The sequence below is a fragment of the Crinia signifera genome, chromosome 11 (assembly GCF_055691185.1).
Source record: "Crinia signifera chromosome 11, ASM5569118v1, whole genome shotgun sequence".
Classification (NCBI taxonomy): Eukaryota; Metazoa; Chordata; class Amphibia; order Anura; family Myobatrachidae; genus Crinia; species Crinia signifera.
The window spans coordinates 52,999,175-53,021,334 of NC_139227.1; the positions used below are offsets into that span (position 1 = coordinate 52,999,175).

The 22,160-nt window shown below is 49.0% G+C and overlaps 1 protein-coding gene across 1 annotated transcript in view; it reads left to right on the forward strand.

The window, feature by feature from the left end:
• Positions 1 to 19,196, forward strand: part of GLG1 (golgi glycoprotein 1) — a 38,254-nt gene extending 19,058 nt beyond the window's left edge. The window contains exons 2-27 of the mRNA XM_083164932.1: positions 6,308 to 6,340; positions 7,428 to 7,514; positions 7,648 to 7,863; positions 8,527 to 8,730; positions 9,627 to 9,698; positions 9,817 to 10,000; positions 10,205 to 10,419; positions 10,588 to 10,709; positions 10,862 to 10,963; positions 11,279 to 11,432; positions 11,699 to 11,836; positions 11,949 to 12,035; positions 12,194 to 12,256; positions 12,340 to 12,453; positions 12,571 to 12,659; positions 12,760 to 12,877; positions 14,561 to 14,653; positions 14,727 to 14,864; positions 14,949 to 15,072; positions 15,164 to 15,306; positions 15,463 to 15,564; positions 15,869 to 15,976; positions 16,127 to 16,247; positions 16,694 to 16,800; positions 16,931 to 17,094; positions 18,800 to 19,196. Coding sequence (XP_083021058.1) covers positions 6,308 to 6,340; positions 7,428 to 7,514; positions 7,648 to 7,863; positions 8,527 to 8,730; positions 9,627 to 9,698; positions 9,817 to 10,000; positions 10,205 to 10,419; positions 10,588 to 10,709; positions 10,862 to 10,963; positions 11,279 to 11,432; positions 11,699 to 11,836; positions 11,949 to 12,035; positions 12,194 to 12,256; positions 12,340 to 12,453; positions 12,571 to 12,659; positions 12,760 to 12,877; positions 14,561 to 14,653; positions 14,727 to 14,864; positions 14,949 to 15,072; positions 15,164 to 15,306; positions 15,463 to 15,564; positions 15,869 to 15,976; positions 16,127 to 16,247; positions 16,694 to 16,800; positions 16,931 to 17,094; positions 18,800 to 18,821 — 3,120 coding nt within the window. The 3' untranslated portion in view covers positions 18,822 to 19,196. The remainder of the gene's footprint in view (positions 1 to 6,307; positions 6,341 to 7,427; positions 7,515 to 7,647; positions 7,864 to 8,526; positions 8,731 to 9,626; positions 9,699 to 9,816; positions 10,001 to 10,204; positions 10,420 to 10,587; positions 10,710 to 10,861; positions 10,964 to 11,278; positions 11,433 to 11,698; positions 11,837 to 11,948; positions 12,036 to 12,193; positions 12,257 to 12,339; positions 12,454 to 12,570; positions 12,660 to 12,759; positions 12,878 to 14,560; positions 14,654 to 14,726; positions 14,865 to 14,948; positions 15,073 to 15,163; positions 15,307 to 15,462; positions 15,565 to 15,868; positions 15,977 to 16,126; positions 16,248 to 16,693; positions 16,801 to 16,930; positions 17,095 to 18,799) is intronic.
• The last annotated feature ends 2,964 nt before the right edge of the window (positions 19,197 to 22,160 follow it).

The window sequence follows — 22,160 nt, forward strand, 5'->3', positions numbered from 1 at the left end:
CGTGGCAAGTTGCAGCATGTGAACTGTATAGACAAATGCAAATAGTGTATATTCAGTTATCACAGAACCCTCAAACTGCAAACATAACTACTGAGGAAAATCCCATTTCTTGCGCACTTCTCTGAGTAGGTGAAAAAGTGGAGAAAATCCTTATTGTAAGGTAAATATTAACACAAAACCTCTGATGTAGCCTTCCAGTCTCTCAAAATCTCAATAATGGGCTCAGTAACATGGGACGGGGCGTGCGGCAGGGTGAGTGAAGGGAGGAGCATGCGGCAGAGTGAGTGATGAGGGGCGGGGTGAGTGATGTGTATATATCATGAGTCGCCAACTGCTGTGGTCTGTAATTAGGATTAATGGCTTAGTGTCAGGATGATAGTACGGGGTACATGCCACGCTCTCTGTCTCCCCGTGGCTGGTTTAGTGGTGACCTGTAAGCTCGTTAGATTAGGTCTCTGGAGGTTTGTGTTCTATTCTGTGTGATGTGCGGAGGAACACATGTACACTGTTACGCATGCGGTCTATGCCAGCTTGGCACGTGTTGTTTCTGTATATGTGATTGTACACATGGTATAATTGTGAGTTCCTGCCATGCTCTACAAGGCGAGTGTGATGTTAGGGTCTATACAAAACTATTCTGTGTTTAGTACAGTTTTGGGGTGTTAGGGTGAGAAGAGGGTGTTACCCATTGGATGTGCTGAAGCCTTGTGTGATGTCCGATTACTGTCCTTTGTGATACTGCTGGAAAGGTTGGATCCCTGGCTGTGTACAAGATCTGGTAATGTGTGATCCCAGGGTGCAGCATCCAGGGCTGCCTGCTGGGAGCATCTGTAGGGACCTGGCGCTGCTCTGCCTGCTGTCGTGGCTGCAATGTTAGGTCCTTGGTGATCCCTGGGAAAGTGGAGCATGTGTAATTAATGCTGTTATTGCCAGAGATTGTGGATCTGTGGATGGGGGTTACAAGAGCCAGCCAGGCAAGCAATGTGCCGGGACTGTGACTGCTAGCTCCCTGTACATTGGATCCTTGTATTCAAAACTGATGGGGCCCATACATTTGTTGGGTCAGGTGCCTGATCCTATTTGCTTATTTCTGTTTATCAGTCAGTGAAATGCTACATGCTAGAAAACCTCTTTCCAGTTCTTATCGATATTGGGTCAGAATCAACAGAATTTTGCCGATGGGTTATCAATAAATGGCCCCTTAGGGTAGACATGCTTCGGTTGCCTAATACGCTTGATGGCACTCATTTGTGCAGACCCCAATCATACATCACATTGATGTACTCTGAGACGTGGTGCATTATCTGTAGCATCGGTGGGATACCACCATTATACTGGTCTCCCCTTAATGCCCTCACTTATGCAAACCTCCAGCCTCTGTAATCCAGGCCAGGGGGGTGACCTGGAGACACGGGACTGCTATGAGGGTTACCCAGGTTATCTTGCTGTTTCTATCACTTGTGCTTGGAAGTGACGGTAGAAGCTTTTCACCATCTGATGTGCGTGTTGTGGCATCCGTGGACTGTCCGGCTGTCGCAGTAAACTCACAATAACCCCGGTGTGTAATTACCCGCTCTGTCCTCTCAGCGACTGTTCATTTTCTGCTGCTGTGTCTCGACCCCGGAATATTTAGTGCCACCAAACCTGAGCTGTGGCTGCACAGTACCAAGGAATGCGTCTCCGCTTCTTTGTGTAAGGCTGTGGTGTTCTCGCTCCCACGTTATTCCTCTTTACATGATATCACCTGTTCTCGGTGACATGCTGAAAATCTCTGGGACATACAGCTCTGTACGTCATATCACTGTGGTACCGTGTAGCTGTGTGCTCAGTAACATGCTGGTAATCCCAAATACACACAGCTCTGTACATCCTATCACCGTGTAGCTGTGTGCTTGGTGACATGCTGATAATACCAGGGACACACAGCTCTGTACATCATATCACCGTGGTACTGTGTAGTCGTGTGCTCGGTGATATGCTGATAGTCCCAGGGACACACAGCTGAGCTCTATACATCATATCACAGTGGTACGTGTAGCCGTGTGCTCGGTGACATGCAGATAATACCAGGGACATACAGGCTTGTACATCATATCACAGTGGTGCCGTGTGCTCAGTGACATACTGATAATACCAGGGACACACAGCTCTGTACATCATATCTCCGTGGTGCTTGGTGACATGCTGATAATCCCAGGGACACACAGCTCTGTACATCATATCACCGTGGTATAGTTTATCCATGTGCTCGGTGACATGCTGATAATTCCAGGGAGAGACAGGTCTGTGCATCATATCACTGTGGTGCCGTGTGCTCAGTGACATGCTGATAATCCCAGGGACACACAGCTCTGTACATCATATCACTGTGGTGCTTGGTGACATAATCCCAGGGACACACAGCTCTGTACATCATATCACTGTGGTACCATGTAGTTGTGTGCTCGGTGACATGCTGATAATACAGGGACACACAGCTCTGTACATCATATCACCGTGGTGCAGTGTGCTCGGTGACATGCTGATAATACAGGGACACACAGCTCTGTACATCAGATCACGGTGGTACAGTGTAGCTGTGTGCTTGGTGACATGCTGATAATACAGGGACATACAGCTCTGTACATCATATCACGGTGGTGCCGTGTGCTCGGTGACATGCTGATAATACAGGGACATACAGCTCTGTACATCATATCACGGTGGTGCCGTGTGCTCGGTGACATGCTGATAATCCCAGGGGGACACACAGCTCTGTACATCATATCACCGTGGTACCGTGTAGTTGTGTGCTCGGTGACATGCTGATAATACAGGGACACACAGATCTGTACATCATATCACGGTGGTGCCGTGTGCTTGGTGACATGCTGATAATCCCAGGGAGACACAGCTCTGTACATCATATCACTGTGGTACCGTGTAGCTGCGTCAGTGCTACAAATGACTGGTGTGAGCACAGTGTTGCACTGGGTTTGTATAGCTGACACATGGTTTAGATCAGGGCTGAGAACCTTACGTCCGTGTTGTCCTGATGGTGGTGGTACAGAGGAACATCACACGTGATCTATAGTGTGTCATGTATGTGTAACTTTGTTCTGTGCTACGTTCCCCATCCTGATGTTACATCCTGATATTGGTTCATCTATGTGGTCACAATAAATGCCACGTCCCACCATATATTTGCAGGCGTGAATATGGTGGAAGTGCTCTGTCCTATAGTATTCCTGTATAATATATGCTCAGTCTACCAGCCACCTCTTCAGCGTTTCTGCGCTTCCTGGTATGGCTTACAGCTGGGAATCCTTAGTGCCTGGCCTGCTGAGAGCAGTGTGTGCTGCAGACCTGTGAGTGTGTGGAAATGCCGGGTCGTCAGGGCTTGTTCCAGCCTGTCCCCTGTGGTATTCTGCTGCCAGCTCTCAGGTCTCATGGAATGAACACTATTCACAGAGCTAATTCTTGTTGGGACACTTCCAGAGACTGCCTTACCCTCTCTGGGGAACATCCTAGCATGCAGCATGGATGGTGTAGTGGTTAGCATTGCTGCCTCACCGCAATAAAGCAGCCCATACACGGTCCGTTTAACGGATCCGTTTGGGACTTAATTAGCACGGATCGGATCCCTAGTGCGTGCATGCACTGTGATCCGTTCCGATGTGTACCTAGTACAAAAAGTATGTGCAGCACATACTTTTTGTACCGTACTATGTGATGCGCGGGAGCGCGCATCGCATAGTACAGAATGGAGCCATACACAACGGACCGTGTATGGGCTCCTTTAGGTAATGGTTTCTATTCCCCTAGCGGAATGTTCTCCCTGTGCTTGCGTGGGTTTCCTACCATGCTCCAAAAACCCACAGGAAATGAGCCCTAGTATAGATTGTAAGCTTACAGCAGGGCCCTCCTACCTCCAAGTCTATCTGTTGTTACCCAGTTTGTTTTATCACTGTCTACTATTGTAAAGCTCAACGGAATCTGCTGCGCTATATAAGAAACCATAAATAAATGTGTGTGTGTGTGTATATAGGGAGATTGGACGGGCCACGTTCTAGCTTTTACATGCTGCCTGAGTGTATTTGGAGTCCCAATGTTCTATCACCGCTGTGTAGCGTCATCAGTAAGACGCAGGTTACTGTGATCTCGCCTTACATCCGGCACTGGCGCTTGACATATCCTGGCTGGCAGAGTAGATGTGACTCTTCTCTTCCTCCTTTTATGGCTGATCTGTCCTTTCTCTAGTAAATTATTAATTTGTTTTACAGTTGGTATCAACATAATTACTCTGCAAACAGAATTGTGCTAAGCAGAAAACACAACCTTTGTCTTGTAGTTCTTGTCTTACCATGTGTAGGGGTCCTGTGGCGGCTTTGTGAAATGGTTCCAGTGGAGTTAATGTGAACGGGGTCCGGTGGTGGTAATGTGAATGGGGTTCTGTGGCGGCTTTGTGAATTGGGACTATAGTCTGTGTCCTGCAGCTGGGGGCCCTGCCATGTCCAGTCCTCTGCCAAGGTTCCCTTCTGGAGACTGGTCGCCCTCACTATCTCTGGTATGGGTCATTGGGTCGACATGCATTTAGGTCAACATGGGGTTTTTCAAATTTTTTGGCCCGAATGTCGACACAGCCAACATGGACACTAAAACTTAGCACAGTGTCCCCTCGCTGCGCTCGCCATGCTTCGGACGCATTGCCTCGATATGCTCGGCACACTATTTTATTCTCTCACCATACCCTAGTGGATGGTAGGGCATAAAATACCGCCTGTTGGCTCAAAAAAATGCTAAAAACCCCATGTCGACATTTTGTCTGTCGACCTAATGCTTGTGCCGACCTTCCTGCATGTGACCCAATGTCCGGATACCTACTAGCTCTGTTTCCCCCAGTTGTCTTTGCACATGTTGGACCTGCCAGCTGTGACATTAGGGGGGATGTAGTGGGAGGTGTTGGATGGGTATAAAGCAGTTGCCATGTAGTTATAGGGTGTGTGTGTGGGGGGGGGGGGGGGGGGAGGGGCGGGGTGCATGTGCCACATCATGCCATTCCGCACAGTGCCCTATGGGCGCAGATCTTGTTCCAGGTGCTGATACCTGTACGTGTTCTCCAGTCCGGTCACTGAGGGTCAGCACCTGGTCTCCCGTTCAGAGGCTCAGCCCTGTACCGGAGCTATGAGGAGGCGGATACGGGGATGTCTGGTAAGGAGTGTACATTGCTGCTGCTGGTGGGAGGTGCAACATATAAATAGCCCTTACTGCTTCCTGACCAGCTGGCTCTGAGACTCCTGTGTCCTGGGAAGTCCCTAATGTCCCAGGCTTTATTGCTTCAGTGTAAAGCCTCATATACACACATTGCTCAAAGGGTCTTCTGAATATCATCATTCACAATATTGTCTAGTGTTTACACTCAATATCCATAATGACGCACACTGCTATGGGATCACATTGTACATCTCTGTGCGTTACACACTACATATTGGCCAGCTATACTTGCGTATACTAGATACAGCATGGGGGAATACATAGCATACATTACATACATGACCGATACGGGATATTCCCTTGTGGCTTCTCCACGTTCTAGCACTGTCCCAACATGCACTTATACTCTGCTGATTTTCAAGGTGAGGTCCAGGTTCTCCCTCAGCATTTACCTGTGAGCAGGATTATGGCGTTCCCGAATTTGTCTCTCTGGCAGCTCGTAAATAACAGCCATAAAGTCAGCTGCTTTATTGCGGACCTGCCCTGTGATCACTGCTCCGTACCCTGGTCTGTTAGTAACCTGACCTCTATCTAGAACATGTACCATTGTTATACTTTATACCCCGTCACCATGGTAGCAGCGTTATTTATCCAATGGCATCAGTGCAGTAAGCCATAGCCTCTACAATTCTAGCCACTGTGCCATAGTACTGTCGATGTCTGCTGTCCTATATGTGATAACAGTGCCCCCAATGGTGGTGTAGATTAGTGTATAGCTGCCAGCACTAAGCAGGGACATGTACAGCCATAGTTTGGACATGCCTGACTTCATATGTTCCGGGATTTCCTGTATGTTCCTGAGGAGAAATCGGCATACCTTGGTTACTGGGATTACATGTATGTTCCTGAGGAGAGATTGGCATAGTTTAGTATGTTCCGGGATTACCTGTATATTTCAGATGAGAGATCGGCATAACTTATCGGGCGGTAGTCTGCAGTATATAACGGGATTTATTTACCAGGGAGATGTGTGGTATAACCGTCCACAGACCCCGATTGTAGCGGTTACCTGGAATCATCTGATGTCATCCTAATTATTTTCTTCTCTTTGCAGGCAGACAATGAGATCTCTTCAGACTGTAACCATGTAAGTATGGCACTGCCTATATAGTGATTGGACTGCTCACCTACATGACGTTATAGAGCATACTGCACATCCCTATAGATGCACCAGTATTCCGCTGCAGTCGAACAGTGGAGGAATAAAGGCTGAGATATTAGATTGGGGGGTGGGGTGCTGGACTCACTCACTGACTGGTATTCCATCTTTAAGTCAACTGTCAATAATCGCTATTGGTCTACACAGTATGGGGATATGCAATCTTTGATCACGGCTGTAGATCCCTGCCGACAGCCGTGATTCTGGCCCGTTTGCGGTCTGATCGACCGCAGTAGGAAAGACGGGATTCAATGTCCCGTCTGCTGCACGGCGCAAAGGGGGCGTGGCCGTGAAACCGGCCGTGGATTGTTTATCTGCGGCCGGGAGTGCGACAATTCACGCCCGTTATCGGCAGAACGCGAGCCCGTTCTGCTGTGATCCCGCATCAATGCTGTCACTAAAGACAGCATTGAATAGGGAGCCGCCACTATTTCCCGCGTCTGAAATAGCGGCGGCACATTGCATACCCCCTATGTGGTCATTGTGAGTCACTTTTTTGTATTTAGAACAGTTATCCCTTACCATCCACGTGGACTATAATTGGGAATAGTGCCCTTTGCAGAGGGTGGCACCTTGTCTGAATCATGGCGCGTGAAGCGGTACAATAATTTGGAATCCAGGTGCTAAAAGTTTAAAACGAACACCCATAAACCTGATAAGGTCATGTCGATTATTTACTTGTGTTGTCTTTTATAGAGATTGCAGATTTAACTCAGATCTCAAAGCAGGCTCCAAAACATGTGATAGCCAATAAGATCTCGCTTTGAGGTCCGAGGGTAATTCCGAACCTGTACATACTTTCTAATGTTGACCTTGTGCAAGTCGCTAGCACCTAGCCTAGATCCATGAGGCAGCACCTGGGCTCTATAACTGTACATTGTACCCAGTATAGCACTGAGATAATAGACCTGCCCCCTCTCACAATGCAGCCAGCCCATGTACTAGGGGATGCGCACCAGGCTCCGGCCTCTGTAGCCTACATAGTGTGTGTAACCTCTTTGTATTATGTTTACAGTTGCTCTGGAACTTCAAATACAACCTGACCAAGGACATTAAGTTTGAGTCTGTGGCAAAGGAGATATGCAAATCTACTCTGTCTGCGGTGAGTGTGAGGCCAGGGGGCTCCATGCCCAGACCCCCTGACACTGAGGTGGCTGCTGCCTGGTCTCTGTATAATGTCTCCTGCATAGGCCGCAGTGAGGAGGCGGCATGTAACAGCCTCTTATTGTCCACAGCTGAAGGAATGTGCAGAAGAGACCCCGGGGAAGGGTTATGTGGTCTCTTGTCTGGTGGATCACCGTGGTAATATCACAGAATACCAGTGCCACCAGTACATCACCAAGATGACGGCTATAATCTACAGTGACTACCGGCTGATCTGTGGCTTTATAGAGGACTGCAAGGCTGAGATCAACACTCTGAAATGTGGCAGCATCCGGCCTGGAGAAAAGGTGCCAGTCTGTTTTCATACTATACTGATCATAAGCTCTTTGGGCAAGCCAGCTGCAACAGAGTTGTTGTCATACGATATCCAGTATCAGGGTTTCCATGTAGTTCGTTATTACCGAACATACATAGAAAAAAAAAAAAGGCATTGCAGGGGCTACTGTGTCTTGACTTTCCCTGGTGTATAGAGGGACACAGCGCTACTTCCCCTGATCTTTGGCTAGTACTGAATGTAGGCCCATAGTGACTGACTTGCTCCCTCTGCACAGGACCCACATTCGCAGGGTGAGGTGGTCTCCTGTCATGCCCTGGTATATAGCTGTACACCGTGCTACTTCCCCTGATCTCTGGCTTGTACTGGATGTAGTCCCAGACTGACACTGACTTGCTCTCTCTGCACAGGACCCACATTCGCAGGGTGAGGTGGTCTCCTGTCATGCCCTGGTATATAACTGTACACCGTGCTACTTCCCCTGATCTCTGGCTTGTACTGGATGTAGTCCCAGACTGACACTGACTTGCTCTCTCTGCACAGGACCCTCACTCTCAGGGGGAGGTGGTCTCCTGCCATTCCCTGGTATATAGCTGTACACAGCACTACTTCCCCTGATCTCTGGCTAGTACTGGATGTTGTCCCAGACTGACAATGACTTGCTCTCTCTGCACAGGACCCCCACTCTCAGGGGGAGGTGGTCTCCTGCTTGGAGAAAGCCATTGTAAAGGAGGCGGAGGAGACGGACTCTCAGTCCCACATCTCAGATAAGTGTAAGCAGGCGATCCTGCGAGTGGCCGAGCTGTCGTCTGATGACTTCCATCTGGACAGACACCTCTACTTCGCATGCCGAGATGACCGCGAACGCTTCTGTGAGACTGTAAGTTGCCATTACCATGTACTGGGAACAGAACAGGGGGCAGTTCTGGTTCGGACTGCTGAAGTTCATTTCCATAGTGGTCAATGGGGTGATGGGGCTGCCTGAGCCTTTACTTATAGTACTTACAGTACACCTTATAGTCCAGTCTGTCTGCACTGTCAGAATATTGGGTAGCTGTTGGGTTGAGATGCCTACATCTGTGCAGGAACCATAATCTAATCTGTGGCTGTAACTGTGCAGCATACATGTATAAGTGTTGGCTATAGGTTCTAGCAAAACCAGGATTTCTACACAGATGCAGACATCACTAATTCTACTCTGCCCATGGTCACATCAATGAGTCAGCAACATAATGCCCTGCATCTGGGTAGCAGATAACCCTGCACCTTTTTTTTTATACCATCACATACAGTAGGTGGCAATAGTGCTATATTTCTTATGTGACCATAGCGTGCTGGAACATTTCCTTCTACTGCAGTATATAACATGTATTGGGGCCAGATTGGGAGATCGCGGGGCGATATTCAAATGGCCGTTTTCGTTGCACTCATTAAGGTCGGTTTTAGCTGCGCATAGCAGCTAAACACAAAAAAAACACGAATGGGCACTATGCGAAAAGTCCTGTATGTATGCTCAAACGGGTGACTTTAGGTGCGAGCTGAAATTAATGCGCCGACAGACCTACATGCCTGGACGGAGGTACATTTGAAAATCTCCTTTGGGCGCCCTCTAGTGGCTGCCGGTGAGGAGTAATTGGAGTCCACCTCATCGTGTTTTTATGCAGTTCATGTCCCTCGGTCGCTATCTTCATTCCCTGTTTGTGTCTGGACACATTTAGGAGTATCTGCTGTAGGCTGCATACGTTCATCTCACACTGTCTTGTGTTCCCTGAACAGGTCCAGGCTGGAGAAGGAAGGGTCTACAAGTGTCTGTTCAACCATAAGTTTGAGGAATCCATGAGTGAGCGGGTGAGTCTGGAGACTTGGCTTTGTCCATAGACCTTATCATGCACCGGTCTTACAAATGTCTGACCAATCACCTCTAAGGTGTTCTGCAGCTAGTGGTAACCTGTCGTCCTGTCCGCAGTGCCGCGACGCCCTCACTACACGTCAGAAGCTGATAGCACAGGATTACAAAGTCAGTTACTCCTTGGCGAAGTCCTGCAAGGCTGACCTGAAGAAGTACCGCTGTAACGTGGAGAACCACCCTCGCTCGCGGGAGGCGCGGCTCTCCTATCTGCTCCTGTGTCTGGAGTCGGCTGTGCACAGAGGTGTGTGGCTCGGTGGTCCGTAGCATAGTCACTGCAGCGGAGATGTTAGGCTAGGTTCTATGGTCATAATGGTATAGTGTCAGAAGTTTGATATTATGACCTGTAGTAGAGTCCTTGGCTTGGTTACGGTTTGTGCCATTTCTGAGGCTCTACAACATTATTGTAGTCAGCGACTAAACTCCCCGGTTCCTACTGTGTTCCCAGGCCGCCAGGTCAGCAGCGAGTGTCAGGGAGAGATGCTGGACTACCGGCGGATGCTGATGGAGGACTTCTCTCTGAGCCCTGAGATTATCCTGAGCTGCCGTGGGGAGATAGAGCATCACTGCTCGGGGCTGCATCGAAAGGGACGGACTCTGCATTGCCTGATGAAGGTGGTGCGCGGGGAGAAGGGGAACGTGGCGGAGAAGTGTCAGCAGGCGGTGAGCAACCCGTTTAGTGTTTATAGACTCGTAAATGTAACTCATGCCCTGCTCTATGTGCCTGACCCTGTCCTTCTTATATGTGCGTGTCACCCTTTTCTCCCTCCATCTCGCTCTGTCCACCTATATGTGCCAGACACTTATCCTTTCCTCTTCTCCCCCGTACAGTTACAGACCCTGGTGCAGGAGACGGACCCTGCAGCAGATTACCGCATAGACCGGGCACTCAATGAGGCCTGTGAGTCTGTCATCCAGACAGCCTGCAAGCACATCCGCTCCGGGGATCCAATGTGAGTACGACACCCTAATGGCTGTTCACGGAGTTGTGTCAAGTGTCACGCCTGTGTATTGTGGCTGCTTCCCATGGGCTGGGCGTATCAGAAGCTGTTCTCTGCACTCAGCTGATTGGGTCAGCTCAACCCCCTTCTCTTCTCTTTGCCAGGATCTTGTCGTGTCTGATGGAGCACCTGTATACGGAGAAGATGGTGGAGGAGTGTGAGCATCGGCTGCTGGAACTGCAGTACTTCATCTCCCGTGACTGGAAGTAGGTCTACCTGCTCTTACTGCTGTATATGTGCTGCAGCGGACGCCTGCCCTGGAGATAATACAGTCCCTTTTTCCTGGTGCTCCTGGGGATCTCTGTCACATGGTTAACGGCTTGTGTAGTAATCTGTCTCTCATCAGTCTCTGCGCTGCTCGGGGCCGGTAATCTCAGCCTTCTGTATATAAAGCATTGCATTACCTGGGGGACTGCGATGCTGAGAGTCTATACCTCATATATGTATTATCTATCATCCGCCATGATGGGGACATATGGGGCTGTATGATCCTCATGTGATGAGCCAGCTTTCTCTTCCAGGCTGGATCCTGTTCTATTCCGGAAATGTCAGGGCGATGCTTCCCGGCTTTGCTATGCACATGGCTGGAACGAGACCAGTGAGACTATGCCAGCTGGAGCCATCTTCTCCTGTCTGTACCGACATGCTTACCGCACGGAAGAACAAGGGCGGCGGGTGAGTTTTACTAGTCGGGGGGCTGTGAGGTGAAAGGTAGTGGGGGAGGACACGAGGGGTCGCCGGTAGTGGGGGAGGACACGAGGGGTCGCCGGTAGTGGGGGAGGACACGAGGGGTCGCCGGTAGTGGGGGAGGACACGAGGGGTCGCCGGTAGTGGGGGTGGACACGAGGGGGTGTATGATGAAGAAACTAAGTACATTCTAAACTAAGTATTCGGATACCCTATAGACTCTGCCTTATGTCCATCCCATTCTGTCCCTGCAGCTCTCGCGAGAGTGTCGCGCTGAAGTGCAGCGCATTCTCCACCAGAGGGCACTGGATGTAAAGCTGGATCCTGCCATGCAGGCTAAGTGTATGACCGAGCTGGGGAAATGGTGTAACGAGAAGACTGAGACCGGGCAGGTAAGCCAATGCAGCAGCAATGTGAGTGTCCCATTAATGAATGAGTACAGCCAGCCCCACTGCACCACTGAGGCTGCTTGTGCCCAGCGTGATGTTGGCCCTTTTCCCCTAGGAGCTGGAGTGCTTGCAGGATCACCTGGAAGAACTGGTTGTGGAGTGCCGGGAGATTGTGGGTAATCTGACGGAGCTGGAATCGGAGGTGAGGGTTCTGCTGGTGGAACAGCGCCACCTGTAGTCCTTGCATGGAATGTGCATTTGTCACAGTGAGGCTGAATGTCTGCTGCTGGCCTGGTGATGAGTTCTTATGACCTTTAGATGTGTACATCTAATGCTGTACATTCCCCTTCTGCCTTACAGGACATTCAGATAGAAGCGCTTCTGATGAGGGCCTGTGAGCCCATGATCCAGGGGTATTGCCATGTACGTGGGGGAATTACCGGGGTTACAGAACACAGTAATCCACATGTAAACCAGACTTACACCGCATATTATCTCTGCTGCAGGAGGTGGCTGACAACCAGATAGACTCAGGAGACCTTATGGAATGCTTAATCCAGAACAAGCATCAAAAGGAGATGAATGAGAAATGCGCAGTGGGCGTCACCCACTTCCAGCTGGTAATGACCCTTTATCCTCTGCTTTGAGAATAGGCCTGGGTGCCCCCCCACCGCATCCTTGTGCCTGCTGATGCCATTCACAGGTCTCCAACACTCCCCCCTCTGCTATATTCTCAGGTCCAAATGAAAGATTTCCGTTTCTCCTACAAGTTTAAGATGGCCTGCAAAGAGGACGTCCTGAAGCTGTGTCCCAACATCAAGCAGAAGTGAGTTCCCCTCCAACATACCTTCTTATACTGTCGTTCCTCCTTTATGTAATGTAATGAGCCTGAGCGTTCCCTAAGCTGCTAACTTTTCACCTTGCAGGGTTGATGTTGTCATCTGTCTCAGCACCACTGTACGCAACGACACCCTGCAGGATCTGAAGGAGCAGAGAGTGTCTCTGAAGTGCCGGAAGCAGCTCAGGGTGGAGGAGCTGGAAATGGTGAGTCACTTACATCGGCATATATGTAGTAGGGTTACATAGTGTATCAGAGACTACATGACTACGCTGTAGGGTTACATAGTGGGTCAGAGACTACAGGAATATGCTGCAGGGCAGGGGTGGCCAAATCTGTCCTCAATATCTACCAACGGTGCATGTTTTCCAGGCAACTTGTGGATCTATAGTAGGAATGAATGCAGCGTGTTTTAAAATGTGACAGTTAGTAATGACTACAGCTGTGCACCAGCTAGGTAACCTGGAAAACGTGGACCGTTGGTAGATCTTGAGGACTGGTTTGGCGACCCCTGCTGTAGGGCATACATGTCCAAACTATGGCCCTCCAGCTGTTTTGAAACTACACGTTCCATCATGCCTTGCCACAGTTTTGTTATTAGAGAATGTTAGAACTATGGCAAGGCATGCTGGGATGTGTAGTTTCAAAACAGCTAGAGGGCCATAGTTTGGACATGCCTGCTGTAAGGTTACATATTGTATCAGAGACTACAGGACTATGCTGTAGGGTTGCATATATCAGAGACTACAGGACTATGCTGTAGAGTTGGATAATGTATCAGACTTAATATTATAATTTTATTTATAAGGTGCCGCAAGTGTTTTGCAGCGCCGTACAAAGGAACAGTACAGGGAGACAAATTTGACATAACATTAAATAAATAACAAAAATAGACTACAAATAATAGCGCCACAGTTCAATACACATTACAGCTTAAAGATAAGTAGTGAGGACTCAATCAACATGCTATAAGAGGCTTGAGGCCAATGATGGAGATGAGTATGCGAACGAAGATGGTCACTGAGTGTTTGAGTATAGGAGAGCTGTGAGTGAAGCGAGAAGAGGGCTTTGACAACAGGAGGGAAGAGGGCCCTGCTCGGAGGAGCTTACAATCTAGTAGGAAGGGGAGACAGACAGATTACAAGAGGTGTGAGCAAGTGGGTGGTGGCTAGATAGCAGGATGTAAACAGGCAAGGAGTCGGAGAACCAGCTAGTTTATGCAGTGGAAGGGTACGCTTTGATGAATAGGTGAGTTTTTAGTGCCCGTTTGAAGCTTTGCAAGGTCAGGGAGAGTCTAATGGAGTGAGGGAGTGTGTTCCACTGAAGGGGTGCAGCATGGGCAAAGTCCTGTACTCTAGCGTGGGAAGCAGTTATCAGGGTGGAGGAGAGACTAGTCGGCCGACCGTAGAGAGCGGGAGAGTGTATGAATGGAGATGAGGTTAGAGATATATGGAGCAATGGAATTAGAGATGGCCCTGTATGTAAGTGTGAGGTGTTTGAAGAGGATTCTGTAGAGGAATGGGAGCCAGTGCAGATTTTATTGAAGGGGAGTGGCAGAATTAGAGCAGTGGGAGAGGAAGATAAGCCTGGCTGCAGAGTTGAGGACAGATTGAGGAGCCAGTTGGAGCAAGAGGAGCCAGTTGGGATCGAGAGAGGCCGGTGAGGATAGCATTGCAGCAGTCGAGCCGTGATATGACCAGTGAGTGGATGATGAGCTTAGTTGCACTCTGTACACTACAGGACTACGCTGTAGGGGGTTACATAGTGGATCAGAGCCTACAGGAATATGATGTTGGGTTACATAGTGGATCAGACTACAGGAATATGATGTTGGGTTACATAGTGGATCAGAGACTACAGGATTGACAGTTTTCTGGTTTGTGTCTCAGTCGGAGGACATCCGCTTGGAGCCAAAGTTGTACGATGCCTGTAAGAATGACATAACGACCAACTGCCCCAACGTACCCTTTGGAAATGCCCAGGTGAGATTGCATCTGCCATGTGTGTAGCCTTCTCTCTCCTCTAGTGGCCAGCGCTGACCCTGTCTTTGTGCAGATCATAGAGTGTCTGAAAGAGAACAAGAAGCAGCTGAGCGCCGCTTGCCACCAGAAGGTGTTCAAGCTCCAGGAGACAGAGATGATGGATCCAGAGCTGGATTACACCCTGATGAGAGTCTGCAAGCAGATGATCAAGGTGAGCGGGGTCATTCCCTTTAGAGGAGACTAGTAAACGCATGAGGTGTCCTCTAACACTTCCCCTTGTTGTCTCCGTCTGCAGAGGTTCTGCAGCGACACCGACCCCAAGAACATCCTGCTGTGCCTGAAGCAGAACAAGAACACTGAGACCATGGACCCCAAGTGCAAACAGATGATCACCAAACGCCAGATCACCCAGAACACAGGTCTGGCCTACCATGATGTGACGATGCTTGGATCCAGCTGTACACCCCGTGGAGACAGAGATTCATCCTTCTCTGATCCCTTTCCTCACAGATTACCGGCTCAATCCTATACTCCGGAAGTCCTGTAAGGCCGATATCCCCAAATTCTGCCAGAACATCCTAAACACTGCCAAAGATGACACCGAGCTGGAAGGAAAAGTGATTTCCTGCCTGAAGCTGAAATATGCCGAGCAGGTGAGTTTGGGTGGGACATTTGCCCCCTAGTCTAGAGCCAAAACTAGTACATGTCACAGCCCCCATCGTATCCGCTCCTCTCTGTTCCCGGTGGCACAACATTTGTTAGCTGGTCTGTGTCTCTGCTTAGTCTTGTCTTTGTACCCTGTGGCACAGCGACTGTCTCCAGACTGCGAGGATCAGATCAGGGTCATCATTCAGGAGACTGCTCTGGATTACCGGCTCGATCCCCAGCTGCAACTTCAGTGCTCTGATGAGGTGAGATCTCAGGCTTGTGTCTCTCTAAGTAGAGATTGGCCCATTCCCGTGTGGGCTACAAGTGTCCCCTCCTGGTCTCTGGCTATTCAGCTTGGGGTCTGTTGTCACCCATGCAGTGTTAGAATGCACAGAATCAGACTGTTCTGGGGATAGTATTGCTGAATCTGGATGCTGTGTGGACCCGGGTGTGTGTGTGGGGGGGGGGGGGCGCTATTGTATAGGGGAGGTGTGTTCGAATTGCAAGGGTTTTTGTGAAGGCCTTGTCAGTGTCGCCCCGCTCATCTTTTATGTGACCACTTTACAGATTAACACACTGTGTGGGGAAGAGGCAGCAGCTCAGGAGCCTACTGGTCAGGTTGAGGAGTGCTTGAAGATGAGTCTGCTTAAAATCAAGTCTCCTGGTTGCAAAAAGGTAAGAAGTGATCCTCTGTCCATCGCTATTGCCCCTCCGCGCTCCTGACGTCTACATATACAGAAATGGGGCCAATTCCACCAAATACTGTTCTCCCAGCACCGGTGAGATCTCGCTCCCTAGTCACTGTTAACTGTCCTTTTCCAACAGGAAGTTCTGAACATGCTGAAAGAGAGTAAAGCGGACATATTTGTGGACCCCGTCCTGCACACGGCCTGCGCACTGGACTTAAAACATCACTGCGCCGCTATTCCACCAGGCAAAGGGCGCCGTAAGTATTGTCATGAGCTTTCCTCTGTCCACCCTTCCTGCAGGTCTGGTGACTAGCGGATAAATAGAGTAACTTGTTCTTTCAGCTATAGTCTGGATGTCCATGTACTGGTCTACACCACTCTTGATGCTATCCTGAGATTTTTGTGACAGGGTGTCTGGTGGGTAGGACAGTTTTACATCCTGTGCTGCAGATCAGATGCCAGATTCTAGCACCTCTATGTAGCTCTACTACTTTCCTGCGGTTACCGGTTCTAGCTTTTACTAGACTACAAATTATTTCTCCCGGTAAAATCTGAACCATGATGTTAAATGAGATCTTTAGTGACCTATTAACGGTGTGCAGTGATGGAGTGAGGTCTTCTGGTTGGCCATCGTATCTGATCCTGATCTTAACCTTGGAGATGCGAGAGCAGATGATGATGATGATGGTGTGTTCTCTTGCAGAGATGTCCTGTCTCATTGAAGCGTTACAGGATAAGATGGTGCGGTTACAGCCGGAGTGTAAGAAGAGGCTGCAGGACCGGCTGGACATGTGGAGTTATGCAGCCAAGGTAGGACGAGCAGGAGGATTATGGGGTGTGGAATGAGGCTCGGCAATGCTCTGTGTCTCATGGTCCCACAATGAGGCTGGAAATGGCAGAGACCTTCTTCTGTGACTGATCTATACGTCCTTCTTTCCAGGTGGCCCCAGCTGATGGCTTTTCCGATTTGGCAGCGCAAGTAATGACCTCTCCGTCCAAGAACTACATCCTTTCTGTCATCATGGTTGGGGTGTGCGTCCTGTTCTTCGGGGGTCTCCTGTGTGGGCGCATCACCAAGAGGGTGACACGAGAGATGAAGGACAGGTAGAGCAGAGGACCCCTCCTATACCCCTCAGCAAGAGTTTTGAGAAGCAGGGGTTTCTGGGGAGGGAGGGCAGGCCTGTCCACATGTACAGCTCTCCCATGCAGCTCTATCCCATCTTCCTCCCCACTCCTTCCAGTGCTGTGGAACCTGGAGGGGTCAATGGAAGCAACTGCGGTGACTCCTCCCCCCAAATTCCCGTGTTCTACACATCCCATCTCCCCTGCTTCTGCCATCCATCTAGCCCCATCCTGACTCCTAGAACATGGTTCTATAACCAGACTTCAGGCCTTCTGTTGCTGCACAGCTCCCTTCTCTCCTAGTGCTGTTACTTTGTGGACTTTTCTTTCGTTGTTTTGGGGGGGGGGGGGCTCTCAGAGACCTAGGTTTATTTTACAATATGCCTCCTGGAGGTGGAAGCTGTGCCTCAGCCATGTTACGTTAGCACCCCTCACCATGAGATCTGGAGATTGAGCTCTGTCAGAAGCTGCCTGAGCCTGGAGATCTGCAACGAGGGAGATCAGCCAAAACCCCCAACACTCCTAACTCCTCTCAGACACACAAAGCCGGGCAGAGGAGTCTCGGCGGACGTGCGACCCAACTTCTCACCGGTTCCACAGATAGTATTAACGTTCCACCGTGGAGAATGCGGCCATTTTGGATGGGATGGTCTTCCACGCTGGTTTAGGAGAACCACAATTCTTTCCACCAGAACCGTACATCTGCTTTTTAACGTGAAATGGGTTGTATCCTGGAAGCTGCCCACATTGCTTTGTCTTAAGATGAATTGTTTTATCCTGCACTCCTCCATTTTGCAATGTCTGTTATTTATCTGTTCCGTTTGACCTCGTTGTGCAGCCGCCTGATCGCTTGAGCTTTGCTGTACAGAGACTGACAAGTAACTGAAATCGTCCAGCTGTCTGTGTAGCTGCTCAGGCGCCCGAGGGGTTACGCTTCTGGAGATGCTGGATGGTCTGTGGCTCGCGTTAGATATCTCCATTTTGCACTACTGATCCCCAACACCTGATTCTCACTACTGGATGCTGATCAATATTCCCTGCTCTATCTGCGTCCCTTCCCAGCCAGCTCCAGCTCTGATCCGGTTATAAATGTGAATGACAGAAGTGACACCCAGGTCCCCCTCGCAGTGCGGCTGGTATAGGTCTGTCTAGCTGCGGAGTGGGAGTGTAGTCAGTGGTCTGCAGAGTCTCTTCCTACGATGACAAGCAGAGTGGTAGTTAACCCTTTGTCTTCCAGAATAGTCCTTGGCACCTCTGCATTACTTTTTCAGAGGGTCTTCACAGCTCCGGGCTGTCTGGAGCCGCATTACTGATTTTCCCTTGAACATCCCCATAAATATCCAGCATAAATGTTGCTCCAAGCATTACAGGCCTGGTCACCTGCAGCTGGTGGCTAACCTGGTTATGGATGGTTGGTCTGCTATGGATGGTTGGTCCTTCTGGTATTTGGCTATGGAATCTCTATCTCTGGCAGACTGCCATAATTGTATGTAAGCCCCATGCTCTAATGTAATCACTTCTTTCACTGTGGCAGTATCCTCTAGCCCAGTGCATTGTGGGACTTCCAATGGAACGTGTAATGTGCAATCAGCAATCTACTTGTGTCAGTGGCGCTTCGTTTCTGATTGCCCCCAAATAGGGTCGTAATATTCCTTCACAATGTTTTTTTTTTTGTTCTTTTTGTCAGCTACAAGAAATTGTTAAGATAACATCACAGAACTCTACTACAACAGTCACTGCACGCCTTCCCCTCCCAAACTCCAGCCAGGACTGCAGCCACAGGCCACACTCAAACCCATTACCTACTACACTTTCAGTTCCGTGCAGTACACACTGGAGCTAAGCCTATCCGCAAACAGGGAACGAGACCATGCCATTGCAATGTTTTACCAATCACATCGATGCATCTTGAGTACAACTTTATTTTTCTTTTTGTAAATTGTTTTTCTTCTGTGTATAGATCAGTCATTCTGTCCATGCTGTGTCCTAATGAATTGTTACTGATGTTAAAGGCATAATGTGCATTTTTTTTTTCTGTACAGAAAAATGGGAAGATTTAATAAAAAACAAAAATGCTACCTAAAGTGTGTGTGCTGTAATGTCTTGCTGCAGCCCCTGGACTTTATGTGCCAGATATAGGCACTGATCAGCTTACTGGGCCGGTTACATGGATAACATTGGTCTGGTCTCTGATCATCCATAAATACATGTGTTGCTTAACATTCTTTCTCTGTATCCCCAGTCATTACTGGCTTGCTCCATTCTCCTCTAGCTGTATCTCCAGCCATTACTGTGTAGCTCCAACCTAGTGTGCTTCATCTCCAGTCAGTCATTTGAATCTTCACATTCTTTCCCTGTATCCCTATTCATTACTGGTTAGCTCCATTATCCTCTCATTGTATCTCCAGCCATTACTGGCTTGCTCCAAGTAAGTGTCCCTGCATCTCCAGTCCATCGTGCAGTTCTTTCCCTGCATCTCCAGCAATTACTGTGTAGCTCCATGCTCCTCTCCTGTACAGTATTTTATTTATTAACAGTTTCTTAGATAGTCTCCAAAGCACTGCGGAATGTGTATGCTATCTAAGAAACTGTTAATAAATAAAATACTGTACAGGAGAGGAGCATGGAGCTACACCGTAATTGCTGGAGATGCAGGGAAAGAACTGCACGATGGACTGGAGATGCAGGGACACTTACTTGGAGTAAGCCAGTAATGGCTGGAGATACAATGAGAGGATAATGGAGCTACCCAGTAATGGCTGGAGATGCAGGAAGGAGGATCATGGAGCTTATCAGTAATGGCTGGATACAGGAGATGAGCATGAAGCTACACAGTAATAGCTGGAGGGACTGATATGAATGTTCAAATAGTCTCCAAAGCACTGCGGAATGTGTATGCTATTTGAACATTCATATCAGTCCCTCCAGCTATTACTGTGTAGCTTCATGCTCCTCTCCTGTATCCAGCCATTACTGATAAGCTCCATGATCCTCCTTCCTGCATCTCCAGCCATTACTGGGTAGCTCCTAAGCCACCCCCCTTGTAACTGATTGGCTGTTCATGACCATGTGCAGTTCCCAAACACAGATGTGGGTGGATGTAGACGGGCACTGCCATTGGTCGACTGGGGCGGGTTACGTGCTGACGTATGAAGTGTCACATATATACACCCTCCACGGGAGTGTGTGTGTGTATGTCAGCCATGTTTCGCGTTTTGGGTTCTGATCACCTTCAGGTTTTGGGTTCTACTGGGTTTTGCCAAAACACCACCTCCAAGTTTTTAAACATAAAAAACACTAAAATCACAGAATTTAGGTGTTTTTTTTCTCCTACGCTATTATTAACCTGAATTCCACTCCTCTCCAGTCATCTCCAGTCTATTCTGAACACCTTACAATATTGTTTTTAGGCCAAAAGGTTGCACAGAAGTAGTTGGATAACTATGATAAGCGACACAAGTGGGCTGCACAAACACTAGACTGATACGGCTTACTTAATAGCACCCCTGGACTGATATGGCGCACTTAGCATCACCCCTGGCCTGATATGGCACACTTGGCAGCACACCTGGACTAATACAGAACACTTGGCAGCACTCAATGAATTATACGGCAGACTTGGCTTACCCAGGAATTATACGGCACAGATGGTGGCATCCTTGTCAAGTTCAGGATAGAATCGTTAGAATGTAATCGCAGGTCTGGAACCAGGGGAGTTCTTCATCATCAAGGACGCATATCTGCACGTCCCCATTTGGCAGACACATCAGGCATTTCTATGGTTCACCATCTGAGATCACCATTTCCAGTTTCAGGCACTGCCTTTCAGTCTATTCTCGCACCCAGGATCTTCACAAAGATCATGGCTGTCATGATGCAATTGCTTAGGTCTCAAGGCAGAACGGTAATGCTTTACCTGGACGACCTTATACTGAAGGCATCTTGACGGGAAATTCTGGTCTCCAATATTAATCAGACCTAACGGGTACTTTTGCAGCATGGATGGATTCTCAACCTTCAGAAGTCACATGCATGCCTTGCATCAGTTTCAGCATGGCCAGATAGCAAAACTAATGCAAAGCATCCTGGGAGGTGTAGTTCACTAACATCTGGAGGGCCGGTGTTGCCCAGCCCTGCTCTAACTCTTAGTTTGGTCAGTGCTCCAACAGTCGAGTGTCTGTACACCTCTGCACACACCTTCTCGGAAAGCTGATTGCAGCATTTGAACCGATCCAGTATGGTAGGGTCTGACCGCTCCCCAACCTCACAGGTTGAGGTCAGTCGGATTCCACTCTGGGCTCAGGCTCACCTTGAGGTAATCTCAGCGGTCTTCATTCCCAAGGTAGAGAATTGGGAAGCTGACTATCTTAGTAGGCACAAAGTTCATCAGGGGGAATGGAGCCTTCACCCTCAGGTCTTCCAAAGTTTGATCTATCGTTGGAGATGCCCTCATATAGACTTGATGGCGTTTCGCCTCAACCATCAGTTACACCTGTACTGTGCACAGGCTCAGGATCCGGCAGCAGTGGGAGTGGACACCCTTACACTACCCTGGTGCTACCAGTTTGTTTACCTCTTCCCTCCCTTTCCGATGCTACCTCGGATCCTTCAGCGCATTGGCAGGGAACAAGTCACGGTGCTTCTAATAGCACCAGACTAGCCGCGCAGGTCCTGGTACACCAGTCTAACCTCTCCTCATGGACGAACCATGGCCTCTGCCATTATGAGACTATCTGCTGTCTCAAAGTCCTTTCCTCCATCCGGACTTGGGTCGACTTCATTTGATGGCTTGGCTACTGAAAGGGCCATCCTATGGAAGGCGGGTATTCCCTCGGCGGTGATCCCCACCATGTTGCGTACCAGAAAATAAGTGATTTCTGTGCACTTACCGTATTTGGAGAGTATACTTCTCCTGGTGTGAGGGTCGTCAAGTCTCACCAAGGACTTTGAAGTTGGTGTGCCTATTACTAGTTGTTCAGGCTGGTCTTTCTGCGGTATCTTTCTTGCTGGATATTATCCTTCTGTGCACAAAATTTTTCTCTTATATA